Source organism: Thamnophis elegans, chromosome 16 (genome assembly GCF_009769535.1).
Source record: "Thamnophis elegans isolate rThaEle1 chromosome 16, rThaEle1.pri, whole genome shotgun sequence".
Taxonomy (NCBI): Eukaryota; Metazoa; Chordata; class Lepidosauria; order Squamata; family Colubridae; genus Thamnophis; species Thamnophis elegans.
In genome coordinates, this window is record NC_045556.1 from 30,925,585 (window position 1) to 30,937,584 (window position 12,000).

Consider the following 12,000-nt stretch of genomic DNA (forward strand, 5'->3'; position numbering starts at 1 on the left):
TAGGCAGGAGATATAGAGAATGGGAGTTGTGGTCCAGAAGCTCCTGTACTTGTTGGGCTTGGCCTGCCCCTTTCCACCCTAGTTTTGGAAATGTGTCCTCCTCCTCCAATTTGACTTTAATTAGCATCTCCATCACCAATTCCTAAAGCATCTTAATTAGCCCATCCTTTCCCCCCCCTTTTCTTGGGTACCAAACCCTCGACAAAGATGGCGCACGGCCTACGCGCCTTCACTCCCTCTCGCCGCGCAGGCGCACCCGGCCATGTCAAACCGCCACGTGACGTCCCCCAACGTGTCACCTCTGTTTTTTCGCCTCAAGCGAGATGGCGCCGGGACGGGCTTCTTCAACGCGTTGCCCGGCCTCAAAATGGCCGCCCGGACAGCTCCCTGCACTTAAGCGCCCCCTTTGCCCTTCTCCGGGCGGCGTCGGCGGCGTCGCCGTCAAGATGGCGGCAGGGGAGGTCCCAAACGCCCGCTGCGGTTGTTTAAAATTCTGAGGCAGCCGCCAAAGCCGGAGACGGAGAAGAGGCGCCGCCGTCTCCGCAGCCGCTGCCAGCCGCCAGCCGGCTCCCCCTCGCCGCCTCCCGGGGCCCCGCCATGGACTCCATCCCGGGCGAAGACCCCACTTTGCCGCTGGAGATCAACAGCGGGTAGCGAGAGCCGTTAGGGCCGTTGGCGGGAGGGGAGGGGGGAGAAGGGAGGGAGGAGGAGGGGGAGGAGTTAACTCTTTCCCTGCCGGCGCGCGGCGGACAAACCGAGTGGGCGGGGCCGACCCTCCCTCGGTGGAGCCTCCAGCGCCCGGCGCAGTGGATCTGAGTCCAATTTTGTGTTTTTTTTGGGGGGGGGAAATGACCAGGGCTGCTTTGGGACGGCCTTGCAGGAGGGGTGTTAGAGGGGGTGGGTGGGAAGGGGATACGGGAGACCCTTCCAAGGGGGGGTCAGGATTGGGGTGCGTGTGGTTGTTGCCTGGCTAGGTGGCTCAGTGGCTAAGAGGCTGAGCTTTGTCGCTCAGAAAGGTGGGACGGTTCGAATCCCTAGTCGAGGGAACAGGGGGTTGGACTAGATGACCTCTAAGGTCCCTTCCGACTGTTACTGTTTCCTGCTGGGTGGTGGGTGGGCTTTAGACCAGGGTATTTCCTGATCTAGATGGGGTGTACTACAACTAACTCCCATCCTCTGGTCTTGGCTGCCTTGGATGGACAACCCTGCAGGAAGGCTGTTAGAGAGGGGAAATGGGGGTAAGGGAGGCCCTCACAAGGGTGATCAGGATTGAGGTGAGTGTGGTTGCCTGGCTAGGTGGCTCAGAGGCTGAGCTTTGTCGATCAGAAAGATCTGGGGGTTCGAATCCCCCGTAGAGGTCTCCTGCATGAACAGGGGGTTGGACTAGATGACCTCCAGGGTCTCTTCCGACTCTGTTACTGTTTGCAGCTCGATCGGATCTGGGGGTGGGCTTTAGACCAGGCTCTTTCCTGATCTTGATGGGGTGTACAACAATTCCCATTCGCTTGTCCTCGCTGCCTTTGCTGTTGGGATGGACAACCTCGCAGGAGGGTTGTTAAGAGTGTGTGTGTTGGGGAGGAGAGAGAAGGAGACTCTTCCAAGGGTGATCCAGATTTGGGGTGTACGTGTCTTTCCAGCTGGATCGGATCTGGAAGTGGGCTTTACAGCAAACTCTTTTCTCATCTTGAGGGGGGTGTACTACAACTCCCATCATCTCAGCTTGGCTGCCTTTGCTGATGGGATGGGAGTGGATGACCCTGCAGGAGGGTTGTTAGAGAGGGGATAAGGGAGACCCTTCCAAGGGGGATCAGGATTGGGGTATATGTGCTTCCAGCTGGATTGGATCCCGTTAGGCCAGGTTCTTTCCTGATCTTGAGGGGGATGTACTACAACTCCCATCCTCTTGTCTTGGCTGCCTTTGCTGATGAGATGGACGACCCTGCAAGAGGGTTGTTAGGGAGGGCAGGTGGGGGAGAACACAAGGCTGATAAGGCATGTTTGCAGCTAGATCATATGGGGAAGGGGGGGGGGCTTAGCAGACCGTAGTGGTGGTGGTAGGAGAGAGAAGGCTCTTGATCTTGATGGGAATGCACTACAACTCCCATCCCCTTAGCTGCCTTTGCTGATTGGATGCACGACTTTCCAGCAGGGTTGTGAAGAGGGAAAGGGGGAGTCGCTTACAAGACGGATCGGACTTGGGGTGCGTGTTTCCAGCTAGATTGGATTGGGGGGGACATCAGCAGACCAGGCTGGCTTTCCTCATTCAGAGAGGGAGTCACTACAAGCCCCATCCTCCCCAGCTGTAGGACATGGAGATTCTGGGCTTTGCCAGTCTCTGATAGCTGCAGATTCCCCTTTCCAAAGTGACTTGGACACGGTCACTCAGTTTTGGATGTGGTGGCTCAGTTGCTAAAATGCTCAGCTTGTTGATCAGAAAACTTGGCGGTTCGAATCCCTAGCGCCACGCAAGGGAGTGAGCTCCCGTGACTTGTCCCAGCTTCTGCCAACCTAGCAGTTCGAAAGCAAGTAAAATGCAAGTAGAAAAATAGAAACCACCTTTGGTGGGAATGGAACAGCGTTCCATGCGCCTTTGGCGTTGAGTCATGGCGTTCACATGACCACGGAGACGTCTTCGGACAGCGCTGGCTCTTCAGCTTTGAAACGGAGATGAGCACCGCCCCCTAGAGTCGGGAACAACTAGCACAGATGTGCGAGGGGAACCTTTCCCTTTAGCTCTTGCACCCTTCTCTCTTCAACTTGGCATCTTTGGACTACAGCTCCCATCGCTCGCCTTGAAGATGCAGGAGAGGGGAGGGAAGCCAAAGTCGGAAAATTCATTTTTATTTATTTAAATGCACGTATGAAGGAAGGTGGAGAAATATTGTGTAGTGCAGAGACTGGATAAGCCACGGGGATCTCTATCCAGATATTCTCAAACCCCATTGGTCATGTAATCCTGGACTGTAAAAGTGGGTAGGTGGGGAGCATATAGCTTGGTGCCTGCAGCTTGATTATTTTTTAAAACTTCCTGCTTTCCAGCCTCAATTTTTCCCGGCTTCCAGATGTCTCCGGAGACGAGGTTCGCAATCAAGTGGGAGGCGGTGGAGGTAAAAAAAATTCCCCCGAAAAACTTTTTTTTAAAAAAAAAACCCTTTAAATGCAACTTAAATCAAAACTTTACAGACTGACCTAAACACACATTGTTGCATTTCGAGCCATTTATCTAAGTAAGTAAAACAAAAATAAAACAAAAAAATACTTGGAAGAGAATCAAAAGGGAAGTAATTAAGCGTGCGCCGGAAACTTTGTTGCATTCATGTTGCTTCTTCTAAGTGATTGTCAAAAATCCATCCAGGAGGAGGGAAAAAAATAAACAAATTCTTGGAGAATTACACAATCCCTTTTGCGAAGCACAAAGCGCGTGGTTTAATACCCTGAACATCTACTTTTCTTTCCCCCAAGAATTTATCTCAAACTGCATTTTTTAAAAAAATACATGGCGATTTCTATCTGTGGGTTTTCAAGCTGGAAAAAGAAAAAAGAAAAATGATAGTATAACTAATGTAGTTTAAACCCAAATCTAGCCTTCATGGGCTTTATTAACATTTTCCCCAAACCCAGGAAAAGAAAAACAAAATTGTTATGGGAAATTCTGGTTCAGCTCCAAAGTATTTGTTGCTTTTGCCAAATTGCCCCAAAGTTCACTTTCTTTTTGTATATTTCTTCACAGTGAAGACTGTTTGGTGCCTCTGATCTAAAAAAAACTGCAGGAAGCTATTTAATCCTTCATAAAAAGCAGTTATTTTCCAAATCTGAACTACGTAACAGACGTAAAAATTTATTTATTTGCGGGTTCTTGGAAAACAAATTATAAAAAATGATTGAAAAGATCTTTTTTAAATATACATATATACATAGATACATATTACAGGTTTATTTGGCATTTCCATTTGAGTTCCGCTCCTTGCACTTCACTGTTATAAATTTAAAAATTTTCTAATTTTTTTTTTTAAAAAAATACTGCCGCTTTTCCTTGGGCCCCTTTGGTGCTTTTTAAGAGTGGAGTGTAAATAGTTTCTCTTTTTTTTCTGCATGCTTAGTTCAGCCTGAGGTTTTATTTATTTACAAATGAAGGCAAATATAGGATAATGATGCAAAATCAAATTTAGATTGGTCACTAGGACCAGAGATTCATTCTGCCGAGCTATCAGATTTAAGATGGAGCTCATTTTCAGGAAATTTCTACTGGGAAAAAAAAACTATCTCCCTCTCTCCCTCCCTCCCTCTCTCCTTATCTACCTACCTACATCTATCTCCATCCATCCATCTCTTATAAGACCTTATAAGCAAAAGAACATCTGTCCGCCCATCCATCCATCCATCCATCCATCCCTTATAAGCGCTTATAAGCAAAATAACATCTATCTATCTATCTATCTATCTATCTATCTATCTATTCATCTATCCATCCATCCACTTGCCCGCCCACCCACGCACCTCTCTCTCTCTCTCTCTCTGTCCCTACCTACGTACCTACTTAAATCTATATCCATCCATCCATCCATCCATCCATCCCTAATAAGCCCTTATAAACAAAAGAACATCTATCTGTCTGTCTGTCTGTCTATATCTATCTATCTATCTATCTATCTATCTATCTATCTATCTATCTATATATCTATCTATCTATTTATCTATCTATCCACCTATCCATCCATCCACCCCACCCACTCACCCATCTCCCTCCCTCTCTCTGTCCCTACCTACGTACCTACTTAAATCTATCTCCATCCATCTCTAATAAGCTCTTATAAACAAAAGAACATCTGTCTGTCTGTCTATCTATCCATCCATCCATCCATCCATCCATCCATCCATCCATCGATCGATCTATCTATCTATCTATCTATCTATCTATCTATCTATCTATCTATCTATCTATCTATCTATCTATCTATCTAATCTCTGTCTGTCTGTCTGTGTATGTGTGCTCAAATATTTGATCTTTATTTGGATTATTGGCAGCGTTACCTGAGGTGGCCGAAGAAACCGTTTCACCAAGCAGGGCGCGAACCATGAAGGATTTTGAAAATGTAAGTTTGGTGGCTTGTATTTTTTGGGGGGGATGGTGGTGGTTACATGTATAGGTAGTCCTCGACTTACAACAGTTCATTGAGTGACTGTTCGAAGTTGCAATGTCACCGAGAAAAGTGACTTAGGACTGATTTCCACACTTAACGACTGTTGCAACATCCCCAGGGTCGCACGATCAGAATTCAGACGCTCGGCAATTGGCTCATATTTAGGATGGTTGCAGTGCCCAATTGTGGTTTGGAAACAATGTGGGCGAGTAAAACCATTTGCAAAAGTTTTACTGCTGAGGCTGCTTCCATCTGCGTTTACCTGGGAGAAAAGCTCAAGGCTTGCAACTTTTGTTGTGCTAGGCCGCTTTGTAAATTGAGTAGTTGTGTCTTCCCTTTCATTATCGAAAAGTGCAAGCATCAATATTTTATTAGCAGCATATGTGATTTCTCCAGAGAGTGGTGCGGTGGTCTAGAGTTCACAATAGGAGGCTGTGAATTTGGTCCTAGTGTTGTGGCTGGCCAGTGGAGCTGGCAGTGGATTCAGACAGCGAGGAGGTTGGGGAGGAAGATGGGCCAGTCCTGGAGTCTGGGGAAGGCTCGGATGAAGGCTCTGCGTTGGAGGCAGAGAGGGCATCAGGGCCGTTTGCCAGTTATCAGCTGCCTTCAGAGTGAGACATCAGTGAGGCAGAAGAACAGCTGGAGCCTGTTCCCAGTGTCCGCATGCGCAGAGTGGTCAGACAAAGGGAATAGCTAAAGAACAGGGGTCGACTTGAGAGTAAGGCCACAGGTGGACGATGAATGGCCCCTCCCAGAGGAAATAAAAGAGGAGCGAAAGGGGAGTGGAGTTTGCAGGAGACAATTTGTTCGCTTCATTGGTTCGTGTCTCTCCGAGACTCCTTGCCAATTTCTGCAGCTATCGGCCTGGCAGCTCTCCAAGCCAGATAAGGTCTGTGACCGTAAATCCTCCCTTGAAAGACTTTGCTAGATGTGAATGAGCTGAATTCACAGTCAATTAATAAAAGGGGTTTTTGTCGGGACCAGGCATTCCCTGTAAGTCTATCCTTTGTCTTGCTGTTGTGGCCCGCCAGCACAGCTGGCAGCAGAGTCGGGCAGTGAGGAGGTTGGGGAGGAAGATGGGCCAGTCCTGGAGTCTGGGGAAGGCTCTGACGAGGGCTCTGTGTTGGAGGCAAAGATGGAGTCACGGCCATCTGACAGTTCTCAGTTGTCTTCGGAGTCAGACATCAGTGAGGCAGAAGAACAGCTGGAGCCGGTTCCCAGTGTGCCCATGCGCAGAATTGCCAGATGAAGGCAACAGCTAAGAACAGGGGCCGACTTGGGCGTAATGAAGCAGGCAGCCATTTTGGGGCTGAGGTAAATTGGAAGTGGACGTGTTTAGCATAGACACAATCTCACCCCAAGGGAAGGGAATTTCTGCGGTTTTGCCGGGAAGCGATTCATTCACTGGTGCAATCTGGAAGATCAGGAATCAATGCTGCTGGCTTTCCAGCGTTTTGAGGGCGAAATTGTTCTGACCTAGACTTCACCAAATCACAAAACTGACTCCTTGTCTAACCCTCCCCCCTTTCATGAAGCGAATGTGAATTCCTCTCCTTCACAGTCCTGGCAAACAGTCTTTCAAGGGTGAATTGCAAACACAGAACTTATCAGTTCTTGGATAGTTGCCCGGCTGATATCTTCCAGATGCAACGCTGTGCAAGAAAATACTTGGCAAGGAGTCTCTGAGTCACCAACAAATCTTCACATGAATTAAGCAAACTAATTGCCTCCTGCAAACTCCACTCCTCTTTTATTTCCTCCAGGAGAGGCCCTTCATCGTCTACCTGTGGCCTTACTCTCAAGTCAGCCCCTGTTCTTTAGCTGTTTCCTTCACCTGGCAGCTCTGCACATGTGCACACTGGGAACAGGCTCCAGCTGTTCTTCTGCCTCACTGATGTTTGACTCTGAAGGCAGCTGATAACTGTCAGACGGCCCTGGCCCCCGCTCTGCCTCCGACGCAGAGCCCTCATCTGAGCCTTCCCCAGACTCCAGGACTGGCCCAGAAATTTTCCAAGTTGAATGAAATGGAAAAGGGAGCATCATCCTAGCATTAGGAGAAGAGAAAATCCAGATTCCGCCCCCCCCCAGCCTCTTCTCAAGGCTATGCCTTTCACTCTGCAAGAGTGTTCCTAATTAAGAAAGCTCCTTTCAAAAGCAGAAATGAAACCTAGTTGGCCCCATGGCTCTCATATTTCCTGTCAAGAGTTGTGGGAGGCCCAGCAAAGAAAAAAAACACTTTAAAAACATGGCAGAAAGCTTGCAGGAAGATATGTCTTTTCTGAAAACCTAAAGGCCCAGCTTCCCAGGAGAATAAATTTATATTTATACATTTATAAATCAATAGCAATAGCACTTAGACTTATATACCTCTTCAAAGTGCTTTTACAGCCTTCTCTAAGCGGTTTACAGAGTCAGGCTCTTGTCCCCAACAATCTGGGTCCTCATTTTACCCACCTCGGAAGGATGGAAGGCTGAGTCAACCTTGAGTCGGTCAGGATCAAACTGCTAACACTGGGCAGAGGTAGCCTGCAATACTGCATTCCAACCACTGTGACACCATGGTCCGTCCTTCCTTCCTTCCTTCCTTCCTTCCTTCCTTCCTTCCTTCCTTCCTTCCTTCCTTCTCCTTCCTTCTTTCGCAATAGCACTTAGTCTTGTATACTGCTTTACAGCCCTCTCTAAGTGATTTACAGAGCCAGCCTCTTGCCCCCCAACAATCTGAGTCCTCCTTTTACACACCTCAGAAGGATGGAAGGCTGAGTCAACCTTGAGCCTGGCGAGATTCAAACTGCCAAACTGCAGCTAGCAGTCAGCTGAAGTAGCCTGCAGTACTGCACTCTAACCACTGCGCCACCTCGGCTGATTAATAAAAGTTGATCAACTCTCCTGCATTACCTCCCAATCTTAACCTGGAATGCTACCAAATGCAGGTAGTCCCGACAATTGAAGCCAACATTTATGTTGCTAAGTGAGAAATGTAGTTAAGTGAATTTTGCTCCTTTTTATGACTTTTCTCGCCTCCGTTGTTAAGTGAATCACTGCAGTTAATAAGTTAGTAAAGTAGTTGTTAAGTGAATCTGGCTTTGGGAATTATGTGACCCTGGGACATGGCGACCGTCATAAGTATGAACCGGTTTGCCAAGGGTCTAAATTTTGATCACGGGACCATGGGGTTGCTGGAACGGTCGTAACCGTGAAAAACAGTCCTAAGTCACCTTTTTCAAGGCTGTTGTAACTTTGGATGGTCACTAAATGAACTCTCGCAAGTCGAGGACTAGCTGTAATAACTGTGGTCTACAGAGGTTCGATTTGGGGAAACTGAGGTTTGCGGTCACCGTCTCTTCTTTCGTCAGCAAATCACGGAGCTGCGGAAAGAGAATTTCAACTTGAAACTTCGCATCTATTTCCTGGAGGACCGGATTCAGCAGAAGTTTGATGATCCCCATGATGACGTCTACCGGATCGTAAGTGTTGGGTGGGGTTTTTTTTTTTTTTTTTTTTTGCGGTTCCTGGTTTCTTTGCGGGCACCAGCGCATATTAGGACATTACCGGCAAGTAAGGACATCCCTGTTTGGTTTGGTGGCAGCACTATCTCAGATAGAAAGTGCCTACAGAGAGTGGTGAGGACAGTGGAGAAGATTATAGGAAGCTTGCTTCCCCTTATTCAAGATGTTGCTTATAAGCACTATTTTCTTAGTGCTGAAAGCATTGTTAGAGAGCCTGCACACCGACTTCACAGTGTCTTTCTGTTGCTCCCCTCTGGGAGGAGGTTTCGAAGTATTTCTAGCAGGATTCTGTAACAGCATTTTCTCCCTAGGCCATCTGTCTGGTAAACTCACAATATTCATTTTTCTCGCCATGTACAGATATACTGTACATCTGAACTGGACTGTGTTGTTTCTCTGCATCATATCATAAATGTGGATATATTCATAATTTTGCATTTATTTATCTGGTCATGTTCATGGCGTATATCCTGGAGGTGGTGACTCTTTGAGAGGAAGGAAATTTCATTTTAATATATGCTGATTCCTGTACATTAGAATTAGAATGGAATAGAATTCTTCATTAGCCAAGCGTGATTGGACACACAAGGAATTTGTCTTTGGTGCAGAAGCTCTCAGTGTACATACAGAAAAATAAAATAGAACACATTCATCAAGAATGATAAGATACAACACTTAGTGATAGTCATAGGTTACTAAATAAGCAATCAAATCATACTAAGAAACAAATGAAACAATATAAAATTTAAAAATACAAGCAACATGGTTAGAGTCATAAATGGGGAGAGATAGATACTAGGAAGGAAGAGAATAATAATACAGTCTTAGTAAATAGTTTGATAGTGTTGTTGCATTAATTGTTTAGCAGAGTGATGGCATTTAGGGGGGGGAACTGTCCTTGTCTCTAGTTGTTCTGGTGTGTATAGTGTCGTTTTGAAGGTAGAAGTTGAAACAATTGATGTCCAGGATGCGAGGGGTCTGTAGCTATTTTCACAGCCCTCTTTTTGATTCGTGCAGTGCACAGGTCCTCAATGGAAGGCAGGTTGGCAGCCATTGTTTTTTCTGCAGTTCTAATTATCCGTTGAAGTTTCAGTCTGTCTTGTTGGGTTGCAGAGCCAAACCAGACAGTTATGGAGGTGCAGATGACAGACTCAATCATTCCTCCGTAGAAATGAATCAGCAACTTCTTGGGCAGTTTGAGCTTCCTGAGTTAGCAGAGAAAGAACATTCTTTGTTGTGCTTTTATTTTTGATGTTAGGTTTCCATTTTAAGTCTTGAGATATGATAGAGCCTAGTCACCTGCTTGGAGTCTTTCTCTCACGAAGGCCAAAGTTTTACCCCCGTTGCGGTTATGGAATAGGAAACTACTCTGCAAAAATTCCTTGTGTGTATGCGTGGGGGGGGAAATCCAAGTTTTTCTTCATTTCTCTCTCGTTCTGTTAGAACATCGAGCTCAAAGTTGAATTGGAGAGCGTGAAACGAGAACTTCAGCAACGAGAGCAGTTGCTCCGGAAAGCGTCGTGAGTATTTTCCCTGTCATGAATGTGCGGACGGCCCTCCTTGTTTAATTGTGTTTCTGGTGCCCAGCTGGGCTTCCCCTCTGCAGGGCAGTTTTGGGTTGACAAGGGAGATCCAGCTGGATGGCAGCTCTGTCATGCCCCCATCGGAGCCTGAATCTGCATGGGAAGACGAGCTGGGACCTGAACCAACAGAGATTGAGAGGGTGGCTTTGTTGTCTTCGGAAGAAAGTGGGGAAGGCCGGGGACTTTAAGGATTAGGAAAGGTTGTAGGCAGGGAGGAACAGGGACTGGGTGAATATAAGAGACAGAACTCAAGCAAGGAGCAAGGACCACCCCCTCCTGATCCGAGAGCAGGGAGAGTGGAGAGAAGGCGTGAACAGCGCAGACTGAACAGGCTACTCGGGAGGAGAGTGCCCCGCCCATCTTCACAAGGCAAACCTAGGGAATGAGACTTAGAACTTGGTTTAGTGTTACCTCTGTGCCGTGCCCCGGGTCATCACAAGCTCCATCCTTCGGTCTTCTGCTGTTCTTCTTCTTCTTCTCCTCCTCCTCCTCCTCCTCAACGGTCCTATATTTGGCCTTTGCAGGAAAGCCGTGGAGAGCTTGGCCCAGGGTGGTGATGCCGAAATCCAACGCCTGAAGGAAGATGCGGAGAAGAAACTCCAGGAAGTAGAAACAAGCTTGACTAGCAGGATACAGCTTCTAGAGGAGGCGAGTCTTGGAAACTTTTTGGGAATTTTTGGGGGAATGTGGGGTCTTTGGACCCAGTGGGAAGATTTGGCTGGAATTTGCTGGCCAAGGAAATCCAAGGAAAAGCTGCCCTCGAGAGCCTCAGTGGCACTGTGGTCAGAGTGCAGCACTGCAGGCTCCTTCTGCTGACCGCCTGCTGCCTGCAATTTGGCAGTTCAAATCTCACCAGGCTCAAGGTTGACTTAGCCTTCCGTCCTTCCGAGATGGATCAAATGGGGACTCAAATTATTGAGGATCATAGGCTGACTCTGTAAACCGCTTAGAGAGGGCTGTGTAGCAGTATTTCAATCTAAGTGCTTTTGCTGTCTGTCTCCCTGCCAGCCTGCCTGCCCATCCATAGATCCATCCACCTACCCATCTCTCTCTCTCTCTCCCTCCCTCCCTCTCTTTCTGTCATCCTATTTATCATCCACATAATCCATCTTACATCTACTATCTATACTGTTTTATCTATCTATCTATCTATCTATCTATCTATCTATCTATCTATCTATCTATTTATCTATCAACCTATTTATCATCCATTTATCTATCCATCCATCCATCTATATCAATATCTACCTACCTACCTACCTACCTACCTACCTATCTCTATCCTCTCTATCAATCATCCTATTTATCATCCATTTATCCGTCCATCCATCCATCCATCCATCCATCCATATCAATCTCTCTCTCTCTCTCTTACCTCTATCAATCATCCTATTTATCATCCATCCATCCATCCATCCATCCATCCATCCATCCATCCATCCATCCATCCATCCATGCATCTATATCTATCAATATCTGTCTGTCTGTCTGTCTATCCATCTATCCTATTTATCATCCATTTATCCATCCATATCAATATCTATCTATCTATCTATCTATCTATCTATCTATCTATCTATCCATCCATCCATCCATCCATCCATCCATCCATCCATCCATCCATCCATCCATCCATCATCCATCCATCCATCCATCCATCCATCCATCCATCCATCCATCATCTATGTTTGATCCTCTTACTTACTCTTCTCTGAACTTTTTCCAAAGTCTCAGCATCTTTTTTGTAGTATGGTGGAATCATAAATATTG

The 12,000-nt window shown here is 46.8% G+C and overlaps 1 protein-coding gene across 3 annotated transcripts in view; it reads left to right on the forward strand.

Moving 5' to 3' along the window:
- The first annotated feature begins 256 nt into the window (after positions 1 to 256).
- CDK5RAP2 (CDK5 regulatory subunit associated protein 2) overlaps positions 257 to 12,000 on the forward strand; it is a 95,568-nt gene continuing 83,824 nt past the window's right edge. For all 3 annotated transcript variants that reach the window (XM_032233347.1, XM_032233350.1, XM_032233348.1), the window contains exons 1-6: positions 257 to 650; positions 3,040 to 3,107; positions 5,026 to 5,093; positions 8,495 to 8,605; positions 10,091 to 10,167; positions 10,755 to 10,878. In XM_032233347.1, the coding sequence (XP_032089238.1) occupies positions 598 to 650; positions 3,040 to 3,107; positions 5,026 to 5,093; positions 8,495 to 8,605; positions 10,091 to 10,167; positions 10,755 to 10,878 (501 nt within the window). In that variant the 5' untranslated portion in view covers positions 257 to 597. The remainder of the gene's footprint in view (positions 651 to 3,039; positions 3,108 to 5,025; positions 5,094 to 8,494; positions 8,606 to 10,090; positions 10,168 to 10,754; positions 10,879 to 12,000) is intronic.